Source organism: Anomaloglossus baeobatrachus, chromosome 9 (assembly GCF_048569485.1).
Source record: "Anomaloglossus baeobatrachus isolate aAnoBae1 chromosome 9, aAnoBae1.hap1, whole genome shotgun sequence".
Taxonomy (NCBI): domain Eukaryota; kingdom Metazoa; phylum Chordata; class Amphibia; order Anura; family Aromobatidae; genus Anomaloglossus; species Anomaloglossus baeobatrachus.
In genome coordinates, this window is record NC_134361.1 from 74,659,276 (window position 1) to 74,677,968 (window position 18,693).

The 18,693-nt window shown below is 48.7% G+C and overlaps 1 protein-coding gene across 1 annotated transcript in view; it reads right to left on the minus strand.

The window, feature by feature from the left end:
• IDS (iduronate 2-sulfatase) overlaps positions 1 to 15,634 on the minus strand; it is a 38,111-nt gene extending 22,477 nt beyond the window's left edge. The window contains exon 1 of the mRNA XM_075322674.1: positions 15,483 to 15,634. Coding sequence (XP_075178789.1) covers positions 15,483 to 15,585 — 103 coding nt within the window. The 5' untranslated portion in view covers positions 15,586 to 15,634. The remainder of the gene's footprint in view (positions 1 to 15,482) is intronic.
• Positions 15,635 to 18,693: the final 3,059 nt, after the last annotated feature.

The following is an 18,693-nucleotide window of genomic DNA, read 5'->3' on the forward strand; positions in this document are numbered from 1 at the left end:
TTGAACGTGCCACACATACGATGGGGGCGTTGCAAATCGCATACGATATCGTATGCGAAATTGCAACGTGTAAAGCAGGCTTTAGGCCAGGGTCACACTTTCGAGTGACTCGTGCGAGTTTCACATGGCGTCTTTTGGCACAATCTGCCCCTCACTGGACAGGAGCAGGTATGTGCCATAGAAATACTTGCAGCTGATCCGCTCCTGTCCGGAGGGTGGCAGGCCGTGCCGGGTGATGCGATGTGAGACTCATGCAAGTCACTCGCAAGTATGACTCTGGCCTTAAGCTGCGTTCCTAGGACGAGTTTTTGACGCTTTGTATTTTCATTGTCAAAAAATGCAGCATCTTACAGTTCCAGGAAACTGCATGATATTTATAGAAATGTCATGTCCACTGTGGTTAGATTTTATGCAACATAAACTGACCTGCGGTGTGCTTTTCTAATTCAATTGAAAAGGTTGAAATTTAATCCAAAACTTTAAAATCCATGAACAGGAACGTAGAGTAAATTCATGAATTAGATGACGCGTTTCGGATCAATACAATTCTTAACGGGAACCTGTCAGCAGAATTTTCGCTATTAAACTAAAAGATTCCCCTTCTGCAGCTCCTGGGCTGCATTCTAGAAAGGTTCATCTTGCTACTGCCCCCCTTTCAGAACTAAATAACAACTTTATAAAATATTACCTTTTGCTATGATAATGAGGTTTGCTGGCCATGGGGGCAGGCTGTATTTTGTCCGTTATTCCCCCTTCTGCCTCTGTTCGCCGTCCCCCAGTGTTCATTTACATAAATGAGGCCGCCGCCCACATCTCCGCAGTGCTCCGGAAACTTGCACATGTGCAGTGGCACTATCGCGGGACTGAGCACTGTTTTCAAATCGCGAGCGCTGGTGATTACTGCAGGCGCGAGATTATGGGCGGGTACTTGGATAACGCTGGTGATGACAGTCACAGCGCCGCCCATAATCTCGCGCCTGCGCAATAACATCACCGGTGTTCGCGATTTGAAAACAGTGCTCAGTCCCGCGATAGTGACACTGCACATGTGCGAGTTTCCGGAGCACTGCGGAAGATGTGGGCAGCGGCCTCATCTATGTAAGTGAACACTGGGGGACGGCGAACAGCGGCAGGAGGGGGAATAACGGATAAAATACAGCCTGCCCCCGTGGCCAGCAAACCTCATTACCATAGCAAAAGGTAATATTTTATAAAGTTGTTATTTAGGTCTGAAAGGGGTCCAGAAGCAAGATGAACCTTTCTAGAATGCAGCCCCGGAGCTGCAGAAGGGGATTCTTTTAGTTTAATAGTGAAAATTCTGGTGACAGGTTCTGTGGCGCCCCTGAGGCTTCCGTCGCCACAGGTCATTCCACCCCATCCAGCGGTGTGATGCCCCATTCTGGGAGAGGAAGAGAGTGAACTCCGGTCCCCTGGTAAATCCACACTACACCCATTCTTAGGTACATACTGGGACCAGGGAAAGTGGCAGTTACCCCCCATGCTGCATGCTGGGAGGGGCCGTAAGACCCATCCCTGCTCCTATAGGGTACAGCTTAGCAACTGGGGAGGTGGGAGGAGCCATCCGAGAGCAGACACAGAAAGGAAGGTCAAGTTTAGCTAGTCTACCTCAGGGAGGGAGAGTGTGAGGAGCCAACATGTAGTTGGGGAAGAAGAACGAGAGAAAGGAGGGAGGAGGAGGCCTGCTGGAGGCAGGCAAGGAGGAGGAAAGAAAGAAAGAAAGAAAGAAAGAAAGAAGGAAAGAAAGCTCCAAGTCAGACAGGAGCAGAGAAACAGAAGGAGACGCTTCCTGGTGAAGATCCTGGGACCCAGAGGTCCAGGTGACACCACGTAGAAGACAGAAGGAGTCGCAGGGCCACGGGTAGTCTGTAGAGCTGTCCAGGGCAGTTTAGAGCTGCGGTGGCCTGTTCCACAATAACATCGGTGGAGGGATCAAGCTGCGACAGGGGACGGTCCCTAGAGACTGGAGGAGTGCAAAATCATCTCCAAACAGTAAAAACCGAGGCCCAGGGACGTTGTAAGCTCCCAGGGCCAGAACCCATAGCAGAACTTCCAGAAAAGGGGTAATCAGCCGACAGGTGACCCCCCAGCCTGGAGGCTGTAGTGGAGGCCAAGCCAGGTCCATCCTAACAAAGGCAAGGCTAAGGAAGACAGCAGAAGGAAGAGACACTAAGAGAAGGGTACCGGCTTTCACTCTCAGAATCACCCAGAAACGGCGGAGGTCCCTGACAGTGGTCCCAGCAGTCCAAGGGTCCCTACAGCGCTGTGACAAGAATTGTGAGTAAAGAACTTGAACTGCACCCTTGAAGTGGTCTCTGTTATTTCAGCTGCATAGACATTCACAAGCACCAACTGTGCCCCGGGCATTGCTCCAACTGTGGGGAGCAGTACCACCATTGCTGCCATAACATCATCCCGGAGGCCTCACACAGCAGCGGCGGCCTAATAGCCGCATACCACAGGTGGCGTCACGAACACAACTTTATTCACCAAGCCACATTTTCCACTGACACCCACCAGGGCCACGGAGCCGGGCCCAGCCACCACTGACTACCACCGGACTAGTCAGGCCCGGCACCGGGTGTCCCATAGCCCTAGGGTGGGCGAGTCAGTTCCCTTTAAGAATTGTATTGATCCGAAACGCGTCATCTAATTCATGAATTTACTCTACGTTCCTGTTCATGGATGTTAAAGTTTTGGATTAAATTTCAACCATTTTATTTGGGTTTCTGGATTTTTTTTCCCGTTTCATTACTCCTTCTGTGATGACCAGCTAAATTTTTTTTTATTGCAATCCCTTCTCCCTGCCCGGCCCATGAGACTGAGGATGGTCAAAGCTGATGAGTATAATCTTTTTTCTACTTTTCTAATCTGCAGTATGTCAATATCTCTTGCGGGTGCGCTGAGTTTTATGTGCATATTTACCCCATAGACTTGCACTAGATGCATAAAATCCACAGGTAAAAACACACGTGCCTTTTTATTTTGCTTTCGTGGCAGAAACAGATGAAAAACACATATAATCTGCAACTAAGACTGTCAATAAAGTGTAGTCAAACCCAAATACCAGGCAGCTTAAAAAAAGCAGCTTTTTCCAAAGCCTGATACACAAGACAGAGAACAAAAACAGCATCAAAAACGCGCTAAAAACGTGTTAAAATACAATGAAAAACGCAAGTAACTTAATTTACACAATAGGAGCAGAAATGGTGCAGAAATTCTACAATGTCATAACCTCACCCAAAGCTCACGGTGGGAAAGTAGCATTAGACCATGTTCACATGTCCCGTAATCATTTGTTAGAACGGATCCAACAGAAAACCATTATATAAAAATTATTTCATCTGGATCCATTTTTTCTATATTGAAGTGTATGGAAAATGGATCCGTTAATTATCCATCCGTTTTTCTTTAATTTGGAAATTATCTGTTTTATTCTTAATGGATCCGTTTCAAATAGAAGATCCGTTAACAGATCCGTTTTCCATAGACGTCAATGTTACAAAAAACCCGATCCAACTGAAAACAGATATTTAAAAATGAACAAGAAGGTTGTGTCCGCACAATATTTTTGCCAACGTATTTCTGTTGAATCTGTTTTATTGGATGACTACTGGACATGTGAACTCAGCCTAAAGGCGGCGTTACACGCAACGACGTATCTAACGAAATATCGCCGGGTTCACGGATTCCATGACGCACATCCGGCATCGTTAGCGACGTCGTTGCGTGTGACAGCAAGGAACGAGCGTTAACGATGGAAAATACTCACTTTATCATCCATCGTTGACACGTCGTTCCTTTTCAAAATATTGTTGATTGTAGAGGACGCAGGTTCTTCGTCGTTCCCGAGGTAGCATACATCACTACGTGTGACACCTCGGGAGCGACGAAGTACAGCTTACCTGCGGCCGCCGGCAATGCTGAAGGAAGGAGGTGGGCGGGATGTTACCTCCTGCTCATCTCCGCCCCTTTGCTTCTATTGGGAGGCCGCTTAGTGACGCTGCTGTGACGCTGAACGAACCGCCCCCCTTAGAAAGGAGGAAGTTCGCCGGAAACAGCGACGTCGCTAGGCAGGTAAGTCTGTGTGACGGCTCCTAACGATTTTGTGTGCCACGGGCAGCGATTTGTCCGTGACGCACAAACGACAGATGCAGGTGCTTTCACCAGCGATATCGCTGCGTGTAACACCTCCTTTAGGCCTAAAACACACGGCATGAAAATCAGAGAGAGTGGAATGTGATAAAACAAAATCGAAGCGAGTGGAATGTGATGTTTTATCGCATTCCACTCGGACCAATATTAGCCTGTAGGCTGCTTTGCACGCAGTGACATCGCTAGCCATGTCGCTAGCGATCGCACCCACCCCCGTCGTTCATGTGTCATGGGCAAATCGCTGCCCGTGGCGAACAATATCGCCGGTATGCTTCACACCAACTTACCTTCCTAGCGACGTTGCTGTGGCCACTGAACAAACTCTTTTTTAAGGGGGCAGTTCGTACGGCGTCACAGTGACATTACACAGCGGTCACCAATAGAAGCGGAGGGGCGGAGAGCAGCCGCATTAACATCACCCCCACCTCGTTGCCAGAGGACGCAGGTACGGTGTTGTTCGTCGTTCCAGGGGGGGGGGGGGGTCACATGTAGCGATGTGTGCTGCCTCAGGAATGACGACCAACCTGCATACCAAACGAGCAACGATTTTTGTGAAACGATCGCGTCAGCAAGCAACGATTTTGGGCACTTTCGGATCGTTAGCGGTTGCTGGTAAGTGTCACACGCAACGACGTCGCTAACGACGCCGGATGTGCGTCACTAATTCCGTGACCCAAGAGATATCTCGTTAGCAATGTCGCTGCGTGTAACGGGGCCTTAAGTGTCAGCACACATGAGCGATTATTTTCTCAGCCCTAATCGGACCGAGAAAACAATCGCAGCATGGTGCGACTGTAATGTGATCCTTTTTTCTCTCGCACCCATTCAAGTCTATGGGGCAAGAAAAAAATCGCACTGCACTCACGGTACACCAGTGTACCGCGAGTGCAGGGCAAGAATGGCAATAGCCGGCTACAGAGGAAAGAGGGAGATAAATCCCTCCCTCCCCTCCGCAGAGCCGGCCCTCCCCCCGCAGCTGAGGTCGATCGCATGAGCGGACCCCAGTCGCAGTGACACTCGCAGGACACTCGGCTCCAGGTGTGCTGCCAGCGTGAGTCGAGTGTCATGCGAGGATCGCAGTAGTGCCCTGTGTGGCCCCGGCCTAAGAGGTTCAAACACTAAAGTCGGCTATTTTGTAAATCTTTCTATCGAATATACTACTTGCAAAATATATTTATTTTAGCTATTTTGTGTTTTCTCATTAGTAGTGATGAGCGAGTACTAAAAAGCTCGGGTGCTCGAAGCTCGGGCCGAGCCTCCCAAGATACTCGTGTACTCGGCCCGAGCAACGAGCCCAATGTTATCCTATGGGAGACCCGAGTATTTTTGTGAAATGACCTCCCGGCAGCATGGAGAAACCCTAAAAATGTCACAAAAGTCTCAGAAGAGTGCTCAAATGACATGGCAACAGCATGGGGAAGACCCCTTGAAGCATTTATCACTCAAAAGTCACAGCTGTGAACAATTTTGTCCGCGTTTTACGCCATTTTTACGGACTCACCAGAAAACCTTCCAAAATGACCCCAAAATGATTTTTCATGGCGGAAATGTTAAGGGCACATACCCAATAGTGAGATAGAGCTGGTGTATGTTACTTTTTGAGATCAATACATGAAAGATTTTACGTGAAAACATTGTGTGGCACTCCGATGTCCCTGAGAAGAGACGTACATGAAGGCCTCTTGAGTCTAATGTGCCCATTTTGAGGAAGTGAGTCTTTGTAGTATTTTCCTTTGCCAGGGCAGTCCTAAATTGTGAGGTTCACCAATGCCCCTGCATACAGACGTGCATGAGGGCCTCAAAACATTAAGTGTCCATTGTCAGGAAGTGGGTGTATTATAGTATAGCCCTTAGGCAGGGCAGCCAAAAATTGGGAGGCTCCACATTGTCCCTGGGTAGAGACGTGCATGATGGCCTTTAAACCTGAAGTGCCCATTGTAAGGAAGTGGGTCTATTTCAGTATAGCCCTTTGCCAGGGCAGCCAAAAATTGGGAGGCTCCACATTGTCCCTGGGTAGAGACGTGCATGAGGGCCTCAAAACATTAAGTGTCCATTGTCAGGAAGTGGGTGTATTATAGTATAGCCCTTAGGCAGGGCAGCCAAAAATTGGGAGGCTCCACATTGTCCCTGGGTAGAGACGTGCATGATGGCCTTTAAACCTGAAGTGCCCATTGTAAGGAAGTGGGTCTATTTCAGTATAGCCCTTTGCCAGGGCAGCCAAAAATTGGGAGGCTCCACATTGTCCCTGGGTAGAGACGTGCATGATGGCCTTTAAACCTGAAGTGCCCATTGTAACGAAGTGGGTCTATTTCAGTATAGCCCTTTGCCAGGGCAGCCAAAAATTGGGAGGCTCCACATTGTCCCTGGGTAGAGACGTGCATGAGGGCCTCAAAACATTAAGTGTCCATTTTAAGGAAGTGGGTGTATTTCAGTATAGCCCTTAGGCAGGGCAGCCAAAAATTGGGAGGCTCCACATTGTCCCTGGATAGAGACGTGCATGATGGCCTTTAAACCTGAAGTGCCCATTGTAAGGAATTGGGTCTATTTCAGTATAGCCCTTTGCCAGGGCAGCCAAAAATTGGGAGGCTCCACATTGTCCCTGGGTAGAGACGTGCATGAGGGCCTCAAAACATTAAGTGTCCATTGTCAGGAAGTGGGTGTATTATAGTATAGCCCTTAGGCAGGGCAGCCAAAAATTGGGAGGCTCCACATTGTCCCTGGGTAGAGACGTGCATGATGGCCTTTAAACCTGAAGTGCCCATTGTAAGGAAGTGGGTCTATTTCAGTATAGCCCTTTGCCAGGGCAGCCAAAAATTGGGAGGCTCCACATTGTCCCTGGGTAGAGACGTGCATGAGGGCCTCAAAACATTAAGTGTCCATTGTCAGGAAGTGGGTGTATTATAGTATAGCCCTTAGGCAGGGCAGCCAAAAATTGGGAGGCTCCACATTGTCCCTGGGTAGAGACGTGCATGATGGCCTTTAAACCTGAAGTGCCCATTGTAAGGAAGTGGGTCTATTTCAGTATAGCCCTTTGCCAGGGCAGCCAAAAATTGGGAGGCTCCACATTGTCCCTGGGTAGAGACGTGCATGAGGGCCTCAAAACATTAAGTGTCCATTGTCAGGAAGTGGGTGTATTATAGTATAGCCCTTAGGCAGGGCAGCCAAAAATTGGGAGGCTCCACATTGTCCCTGGGTAGAGACGTGCATGATGGCCTTTAAACCTGAAGTGCCCATTGTAAGGAAGTGGGTCTATTTCAGTATAGCCCTTTGCCAGGGCAGCCAAAAATTGGGAGGCTCCACATTGTCCCTGGGTAGAGACGTGCATGATGGCCTTTAAACCTGAAGTGCCCATTGTAACGAAGTGGGTCTATTTCAGTATAGCCCTTTGCCAGGGCAGCCAAAAATTGGGAGGCTCCACATTGTCCCTGGGTAGAGACGTGCATGATGGCCTTTAAACCTGAAGTGCCCATTGTAACGAAGTGGGTCTATTTCAGTATAGCCCTTTGCCAGGGCAGCCAAAAATTGGGAGGCTCCACATTGTCCCTGGGTAGAGACGTGCATGAGGGCCTCAAAACATTAAGTGTCCATTTTAAGGAAGTGGGTGTATTTCAGTATAGCCCTTAGGCAGGGCAGCCAAAAATTGGGAGGCTCCACATTGTCCCTGGATAGAGACGTGCATGATGGCCTTTAAACCTGAAGTGCCCATTGTAAGGAAGTGGGTCTATTTCAGTATAGCCCTTTGCCAGGGCAGCCAAAAATTGGGAGGCTCCACATTGTCCCTGGGTAGAGACGTGCATGAGGGCCTCAAAACATTAAGTGTCCATTGTCAGGAAGTGGGTGTATTATAGTATAGCCCTTAGGCAGGGCAGCCAAAAATTGGGAGGCTACACGTTGTCCCTGGGTAGAGACGTGCATGAGGGCCTCAAAACATTGTTCCCATTGCAAAGGAGCGGGTCTCCTGTCGTTGTAATGTCCATTCTGCAAAGAATGGGCGAAAAAATTTACCACTGGGGGTATACCTGAAACAAAGACCTAACTATTGTAACGGTCATCATGATGGCGCATGAGGAGAAGGAGGAGCAGTCCAGCGATTATCCAAAGTCGAGAAGTGTACCCATGGGTGAGTGGAGGTACATGGCAAACTTTAAATTCCGCTCTCATTTGCTGGTGGTGTGGTGAAGTCTGGCCCAATCCAACCCTTGTTCATCTTTATCAGAGTCAGCCTGTCAGCATTTTCAGTTGACAGGCGGGTGCGTTTATCTGTAATGATTCCACCTGCGGCACTAAAAACACGCTCTGACAAAACGCTAGCAGCAGGGCAGGCCAGGACTTCCAAGGCGTAGAGAGCCAATTCATGCCACGTGTCCAGCTTGGATACCCAATAATTGTAAGGCACAGAGGAATGTCGGAGTACAGTTGTTCGATCTGCAAGGTACTCCTTCAGCATCTGGGCAAACTTAGGATTTCTTGTGGCACTACCCCGCACCTCAGGGGCTGTGGTACGTGAGGGGCTGAGAAAACTGTCCCACATCTTAAAGACTGTTCCCCTACCTCTGGCGGATTGGACTTGTGCCTCTCTCGGCTGTACGCCTCGGTTGTCCACTGATTCCTGACCTATGCCGCTAGCGTTTTGTGAGGGGAATGCTTTGCCTACTTCCGTGAGTATGGCCTTCCGAAACTGCTGCATTTTGGTTGACCTCTCCTCCACGGGAATAAGAGACAAAAAGTTCTCCTTGTAGCGTGGGTCTAACAGTGTTACCAACCAGTAATGATTGTCGGCCAAGATGTTCTTAACGCGAGGGTCACGAGACAGGCAGCTTACCATAAAGTCAGCCATGTGCGCCAGACTCTTAACAGCCAGGACTTCAGTAGCCTGACCAACAAGATGACTGAACATGCTGTCCTCCTCCTCCTCCTCCTCCTCCTCCTCCTCCTCCTCATCTACCCTGTCCTCTGGCCAGCCACGCTGAATCGAGGATATGACTGGTGTGCATGTCATATCCTCAATTTGGCCGGAGAGTTGCTCCATGTCTTCATCCTCCTCCTCGTCATAGTCCTCCACTGCACGTTGTGATGAGACGAGGCTGGGCTGTGTGTTATCACCCACACCCACTACTGTTTCTTGCTGCAACTCATCGCGCTCCGCCTGCAATGCATCATGTTTGTTTTTCAGCAGGGACCGTTTTAGAAGGCAGAGTAGCGGTATGGTGACGCTAATAATGGCGTCATCACCACTCACCATCTTGGTGGAGTCCTCAAAGTTTTGGAGGATGGTACATAGGTCTGACATCCATCTCCACTCCTCAGGTGTTATGTGTGGAGTTTGACCCATTTCCCGACGGCTTAGGTGATGCAGGTACTCAACAACTGCCCTCTTCTGCTCACATATCCTGACCAACATGTGCAGAGTTGAATTCCAACGCGTGGGGACATCACACACCAGTCTGTGAGCCGGAAGATGCAAACGGCGCTGAAAGCCGGCAAGGCCGGCTGAAGCAGTAGGTGACTTTCGAAAATGTGCAGACAGGCGGCGAACTTTTACCAGCAGATCAGACAGCTCTGGGTATGACTTTATAAACCGCTGAACCACGAGGTTGAGCACATGGGCCACGCATGGAACATGTGTCAGCTGGCCTCGCCTCAAAGCCGCCACCAGGTTCCGGCCATTGTCACAAACGACCTTTCCTGGCTTTAGGTTCAGAGGTGTGAGCCAGTGATCTGCCTGCTGTTTCAGAGCTGTCCACAGCTCTTCTGCATTGTGGGGTTTGTCACCTATGCAGATTAGCTTCAGCACAGCCTGTTGCCGCTTCGCCGAGGCAGTGCTGCAGTGCTTCCAGCTTGTGACTGGTGTGGAGGGCACAGTGGATGAGGATGCGCAGGAGGAGGAGGAGGCTGAAGAGCATGACATTCCGGAGCTGTAGAGTGTGGGTGAAACACTGACTGAGGTAGGGCCTGCAAACCTTGGTGTGGGAAGGACGTGTTGCGTCCCTCGCTCAGACTGGGTCCCAGCTTCCACAATATTAACCCAGTGTGCCGTCAACGAGATGTAGCGGCCTTGCCCACAAGCACTTGTCCACGTGTCTGTGGTTAGGTGGACCTTGGGTGAAACAGCGTTGTTCAGGGCACGTGTGATGTTTTGTGACACGTGGTTATGCAACGCGGGGACGGCACACCGGGAGAAATAGTGGCGGCTGGGGACCGAGTAACGTGGGACAGCTGCCGCCATCAGGTCACGGAATGCTTCTGTCTCCACCAGCCTAAAAGGCAACATTTCCAGCGCAAGCAGTCGCGAAATGTTAGCATTTAGAACTGTGGCATGTGGGGTGTTGGCAGTGTATTTGCGCCTGCGTTCAAAGGTTTGCTGAATGGATAACTGAACGCTGCGCTGGGACAAGGACGTGCTTGATGATGGTGTTCTTTCTGCGTAGGCAACTGTAGGTGCAGGAGTGGAGGAGGCTTGTTCGCAGGCAGCATGGACAGAGGATTGGCTCGCATGCACAACCAGCGAAGACGTAGCAGTGACATCAGCAAGCACTGCTCCTCGACTCTGTTGTACTTCCCACAAAGTCGGGTGCTTGGCTGACATGTGCCTGATCATGCTGGTGGTGGTCAGGCTGCTAGTTTTGGTACCCCTGCTGATGCTGGCACGGCAGGTGTTGCAAATGGCCTTTTTTGAATCATCTGGATCCAACTTAAAAAACTGCCAGACTCGTGAAGACCTAACATTTGGACAGGCACCTTGTGTCGTCGTGTTGTTCCGGGGAACGGTTGCCTGACTTCTGCCTGGGGCCACCACCCTGCTTCTTACTGCCTGTTGTGATGCTACGCCTCCCTCCCCCTGTGCACTGCTGTCCTCGCTCTGCATATCCTCCTGCCAGGTTGGGTCAGTTACTGGATCATCCACCACGTCGTCTTCCTCTTCCGCACCCTGCTCCTCCTCCTGACTTGCTGACAATTGTGTCTCATCATCGTCCACCACTTGTTGAGACACGTTGCCAACTTCGTGAGAACGTGGCTGCTCAAATATTTGGCCATCTGTACAGACGATCTCCTCATGACCCACTTCAATATGAGCTGGCGAGAGGCCAGAATGTGTGAATGGAAACGTGAACAGCTCTTCCGAGTGTCCAAGTGTGGGATCATTAATGTCCGAGGAGGACGTGTACTCAGCCTGGTGGTAGGAAGGAGGATCAGGTTCAGAAATGTGCGGTGCAGTATCACGGCTACTGACACTTGACCGTGTGGAAGACAGAGTGTTTGTGGTGGTGCCAATCTGACTGGAAGCATTATCCGCTATCCAACTAACAACCTGTTGACACTGGTCTTGGTTCAAGAGCGGTGTACTGCTGCGGTCCCCAAGAATTTGGGACAGGACGTGCGAGCGACTAGATGTGGCCCTTTGTTGTGGCGAAATTAGAGCTTGCCCACGACCTCGGCCTCTGCCTGCACCACCATCACGTCCACTTCCTTGTTCCTTGCCAATGCCCTTGCGCATTTTGCAATGCTGTGCACTGCTGACGTGTATATTCACTACTTGTGCGTTATATCAAAGTTTCTGGAAATTGCACACAAGTGCACCTGTACGCTGCCACCGACAGGCACACACGTGCGGTTTTAAAAACCAAGCACGGACGCAATAATAACCTAACACAGGTTTTAGGAGCAAAAATTAAGAACTCTGACACTATCAGCCACTGCTGACTGACGTGTATTATACACTACACTTGTGCGTTATATAATAGTTTGGTAAACGCACACCAGTGCACCTGTACGCTGCCACCAACAGGCACACACGTGCGGTTTTAAAAACCAAGCACGGACGCAATAATAACCTAACACAGGTTTTAGGAGCAAAAATTAAGAACTCTGACACTATCAGCCACTGCTGACTGACGTGTATTATACACTACACTTGTGCGTTATATAATAGTTTGGTAAACGCACACCAGTGCACCTGTACGCTGCCACCAACAGGCACACACGTGCGGTTTTAAAAACCAAGCACGGACGCAATAATAACCTAACACAGGTTTTAGGAGCAAAAATTAAGAACTCTGACACTATCAGCCACTGCTGACTGACGTGTATTATACACTACACTTGTGCGTTATATAATAGTTTGGTAAACGCACACCAGTGCACCTGTACGCTGCCACCAACAGGCACACACGTGCGGTTTTAAAAACCAAGCACGGACGCAATAATAACCTAACACAGGTTTTAGGAGCAAAAATTAAGAACTCTGACACTATCAGCCACTGCTGACTGACGTGTATTATACACTACACTTGTGCGTTATATAATAGTTTGGTAAACGCACACCAGTGCACCTGTACGCTGCCACCAACAGGCACACACGTGCGGTTTTAAAAACCAAGCACGGACGCAATAATAACCTAACACAGGTTTTAGGAGCAAAAATTAAGAACTCTGACACTATCAGCCACTGCTGACTGACGTGTATTATACACTACACTTGTGCGTTATATAATAGTTTGGTAAACGCACACCAGTGCACCTGTACGCTGCCACCAACAGGCACACACGTGCGGTTTTAAAAACCAAGCACGGACGCAATAATAACCTAACACAGGTTTTAGGAGCAAAAATTAAGAACTCTGACACTATCAGCCACTGCTGACTGACGTGTATTATACACTACACTTGTGCGTTATATAATAGTTTGGTAAACGCACACCAGTGCACCTGTACGCTGCCACCAACAGGCACACACGTGCGGTTTTAAAAACCAAGCACGGACGCAATAATAACCTAACACAGGTTTTAGGAGCAAAAATTAAGAACTCTGACACTATCAGCCACTGCTGACTGACGTGTATTATACACTACACTTGTGCGTTATATAATAGTTTGGTAAACGCACACCAGTGCACCTGTACGCTGCCACCAACAGGCACACACGTGCGGTTTTAAAAACCAAGCACGGACGCAATAATAACCTAACACAGGTTTTAGGAGCAAAAATTAAGAACTCTGACACTATCAGCCACTGCTGACTGACGTGTATTATACACTACACTTGTGCGTTATATAATAGTTTGGTAAACGCACACCAGTGCACCTGTACGCTGCCACCAACAGGCACACACGTGCGGTTTTAAAAACCAAGCACGGACGCAATAATAACCTAACACAGGTTTTAGGAGCAAAAATTAAGAACTCTGACACTATCAGCCACTGCTGACTGACGTGTATTATACACTACACTTGTGCGTTATATAATAGTTTGGTAAACGCACACCAGTGCACCTGTACGCTGCCACCAACAGGCACACACGTGCGGTTTTAAAAACCAAGCACGGACGCAATAATAACCTAACACAGGTTTTAGGAGCAAAAATTAAGAACTCTGACACTATCAGCCACTGCTGACTGACGTGTATTATACACTACACTTGTGCGTTATATAATAGTTTGGTAAACGCACACCAGTGCACCTGTACGCTGCCACCAACAGGCACACACGTGCGGTTTTAAAAACCAAGCACGGACGCAATAATAACCTAACACAGGTTTTAGGAGCAAAAATTAAGAACTCTGACACTATCAGCCACTGCTGACTGACGTGTATTATACACTACACTTGTGCGTTATATAATAGTTTGGTAAACGCACACCAGTGCACCTGTACGCTGCCACCAACAGGCACACACGTGCGGTTTTAAAAACCAAGCACGGACGCAATAATAACCTAACAGGTTTTTTTGGGGAGCGACAATTACAGTACAGACAAGTCAGACACTATCTGGACTGTTTTACACTGTGTACACCAGCCCCAGATATGAAGGCTGGTATACGGTCACCACTACCCTGCCTGCCTGCCTGCCTGTATACTGCTACAATAGTCCTGACAAGGACTCTTTTGGTCACTAGCCTGTATTCAGACCTGGCTATACCCTGCCTGTATATAGCAACAATAGTCCTGAGAAGGACTCTGCTACTGTACGCCGACCTGGCTATACCCTGCCTGCCTGTATACAACTAGAATAGTCCTGAGAAGGACTTTTGGTCACACTGTTTGCAGCCCTGCAACTGAAAAAGCTATAAAGGGCCGCAAAGCTTTCCCTGAATCAGCGACACTCTCCCTACACTCACTGTCAGAATAGCTGTGAGCAGAGCACAGCGCGCCGGCCGATATAAAGGCTCGGTGACGCTGTGCAGGCCGGCCAATCACTGCAATTCCACAACTAACAGGGCTGTGGCATTGCAGTGGTCTGCCAGCCAATCCCTGCATGAGGGCTGGCTCTCAAAAGAGCGCCAACATGCAGAAATGAAGACCACGAGTAAAGCACGAGTATCGCGAGATTACTCGGTCCCCGCCGAGCAGCCCGAGTACAGTGATACTCGTGCGAGTACCGAGTAGTGACAAGCATGCTCGCTCATCACTACTCATTAGCCAATGACCAGCTAATGTTTTTTCAATGTTTTTATGTTTAAATTCTTTGAATGCACATTATGTTTTCTATATACACAATTTTTAAAGTAAAATGTATTTAGTGTTTGGGGATTTTGTTTATATAATAAAATGTATACTTATTAATTTCGATTATCTCCGCAAAGGAGAAGTGCTCAGTAACAGATTTAGACTAATTTATGATCAATATTTGAGAGAAAAAGTCTTAGCGTACAATACATTGACATTCCCACGATCCGCACACACGTCATCCCTCTCTGGCTCCAGCTCTGTGCACTGTGCGTCATGCCGGATTCTCTGATGCCAGGATCAGGCCAGATAGCAGATATGCTGTTTGTATACACACCATCACATGCCCACTAGACTTGCACAAGTGAATTGAGAGAGGGCACACATGTCTAGTTGGAATGTGGCCGCAAAGTCTGTAAATTGCGTAAAAGTGGTGACATGATGGCCAGTTCCTCACACCGACAGTGGAGAATCCTGACAGCGCCAATCGCACAGAGTGACTGCAGACTGTAACCCCAAGCCTGGACTCCAGATAACACAGATACACAGCCATGGGCTCTACTTGTGACCCCAGACCACTTACACATTGCACGGTTGTGTTACACAGCGTAAGTGGACAGTCACTATAATTCATGCTGCCATTGTATATTTAAAGATGCAGGAAATCCTCCTAGAAAAGTTTCCACAGTCATTGCCATCACTACCCTATGAGGTGGAGATGTCTGCACCGCCGGTCGCTCACACAGGACCCCCCTGTACAACTGTCTAATCAGTGTGTAGGAGACACCACGAAAAGTCCCAGAACTTGTCCTGTAACAGGATAAGTCTGGCCCAGTGCCCTCCCCATAGACATAACCTCATATACCGGGGGCTGGGGGCTGCAGTGTGCTGGTGACCAGTCCATCAGAGACAGAGGATACAAGGAGAAGGCACAGGAGTCCGGGGATGGAGGCATCTGGGGGCTTCATGCTGCACTCGTCACCTCTGTGCACAGTATGAGGCTCCACAGCTGCTTCCTACATGAGTGGGGAGGGCAGGTCTGTGATAGGGGTGACGCTGCGGAGGAGGACTGGACATGGTGTAGGAGAAGAGGATTGGGCTAGACTCAGCTATGGAGGCAATGCTCAGTGACAGCTCTGTGCCTGCCCATAGATAATTACCAACCCATAAAGCATCTGCCAGCCCATATATCCTCCTGCCCAGATATTCTCCTGCCCATATATCCTCCTGCCCATATATCCTCCTGCCCATATATCTTCCTGCCCATATATCATCCTGCCCATATATCATCCTGCCCATATATCCTCCTGCCCATATATCTTCCTGCCCATATATATTCCTGCCCATATATATTCCTGCCCATATATCCTCCTGCCCATATATCTTCCTGCCCATATATCCTCCTGCCCATATATCTTCCTGCCCATATATCCTCCTGCCCATATATCTTCCTGCCCATATATCCTCCTGCCCATATATCTTCCTGCCCATATATCCTCCTGCCCATATATCTTCCTGCCCATATATCTTCCTGCCCATATATCTTCCTGCCCATATATCTTCCTGCCCATATATCCTCCTGCCCATATATATTCCTGCCCATATATCCTCCTGCCCATATATCTTCCTGCCCATATATCTTCCTGCCCATATATCTTCCTGCCCATATATCTTCCTGCCCATATATCCTCCTGCCCATATATCCTCCTGCCCATATATCTTCCTGCCCATATATCTTCCTGCCCATATATCTTCCTGCCCATATATCTTCCTGCCCATATATCCTCCTGCCCATGTATCCTCCTGCCCATGTATCTTCCTGCCCATATATCTTCCTGCCCATATATCTTCCTGCCCATATATATTCCTGCCCATATATCCTCCTGCCCATATATCCTCCTGCCCATATATCCTCCCCATATATCTTCCTGCCCATATATCTTCCTGCCCATATATCTTCCTGCCCATATATCTTCCTGCTCATACATCTTCCTGCCCATATATCTTCCTGCTCATACATCTTCCTGCCCATACATCTTCCTGCCCATATATCTTCCTGCCCATATATCTTCCTGCCCATATATCTTCCTGCCCATATATCTTCCTGCCCATATATCCTCCTGCCCATATATATTCCTGCCCATATATCTTCCTGCCCATATATCCTCCTGCCCATATATCCTCCTGCCCATATATCCTCCTGCCCATATATATTCCTGCCCATATATCCTCCTGCCCATATATATTCCTGCCCATATATCCTCCTGCCCATATATCCTCCTGCCCATATATCCTCCTGCCCATATATCTTCCTGCCCATATATCTTCCTGCCCATATATCTTCCTGCTCATATATCTTCCTGCCCATATATCCTCCTGCCCATATATATTCCTGCCCATATATCCTCCTGCCCATATATCTTCCTGCCCATATATCCTCCTGCCCATATATCTTCCTGCCCATATATCCTCCTGCCCATATATATTCCTGCCCATATATCCTCCTGCCCATATATCTTCCTGCCCATATATCTTCCTGCCCATATATCTTCCTGCCCATATATCCTCCTGCCCATATATCCTCCTGCCCATATATCCTCCTGCCCATATATCCTCCTGCCCATATATATTCCTGCCCATATATCCTCCTGCCCATATATATTCCTGCCCATATATCCTGCTGCCCATATATCCTCCTGCCCATATATATTCCTGCCCATATATCCTCCTGCCCATATATCTTCCTGCCCATATATCTTCCTGCCCATATATCTTCCTGCTCATACATCTTCCTGCCCATATATCTTCCTGCCCATATATCCTCCTGCCCATATATCTTCCTGCCCATATATCTTCCTGCTCATACATCTTCCTGCTCATACATCTTCCTGCCCATATATCTTCCTGCCCATATATCTTCCTGCCCATATATCTTCCTGCCCATATATCTTCCTGCCCATATATCTTCCTGCCCATATATCTTCCTGCCCATATATCTTCCTGCCCATATATCCTCCTGCCCATATATATTCCTGCCCATATATCTTCCTGCCCATATATCCTCCTGCCCATATATCTTCCTGCCCATATATCCTCCTGCCCATATATATTCCTGCCCATATATCCTCCTGCCCATATATCTTCCTGCCCATATATCCTCCTGCCCATATATCCTCCTGCCCATATATCCTCCTGCCCATATATATTCCTGCCCATATATCCTCCTGCCCATATATCCTCCTGCCCATATATATTCCTGCCCATATATCCTCCTGCCCATATATCCTCCTGCCCATATATCCTCCTGCCCATATATCTTCCTGTCCATATATCTTCCTGCCCATATATCTTCCTGCCCATATATCCTCCTGCCCATATATATTCCTGACCATATATCCTCCTGCCCATATATCTTCCTGCCCATATATCTTCCTGCCCATATATCCTCCTGCCCATATATCCTCCTGCCCATAAATCCTCCTGCCCATATATATTCCTGACCATATATCCTCCTGCCCATATATCTTCCTGCCCATATATCTTCCTGCCCATATATCCTCTTGCCCATATATCCTCCTGCCCATATATCCTCTTGCCCATATATCCTCCTGCCCATATATCCTCCTGCCCATATATCCTCCTGCCCATACAGCATCTGCCTGCACCCAAGTAGTGAAAAGCCTCTGTATACCTCCCATATATGTGCTGCACAGGTGCCACTGGGAACTCTGCCTGTTTTATGGGTGATTTTTGTCTCTGTTATGAAGACACATCAAAACTGACAAATTCAATATCCGTTATGGGGGCACTCAGGCTCTGTTAGGGGGGCACTCAGGCTCTGTTGTGGGGGGCACTCAGGCTCTGTTATGAGGCACTCAGACTCTGTTATGGGGCACACAGGCCATTATGGGGGCACTCAGGCTCTGTTATGGGGGCACTCAGGCTGTGTTATGGGGGCACTCAGGCTGTGTTATGGGGGCACTCAGGCTCTGTTATGGGGGCACTCAGCCTGTTATGGGGACACTCAGCCTCTGTTGTGGGGACACTCAGCCTCTGTTGTGGGGACACTCAGCCTC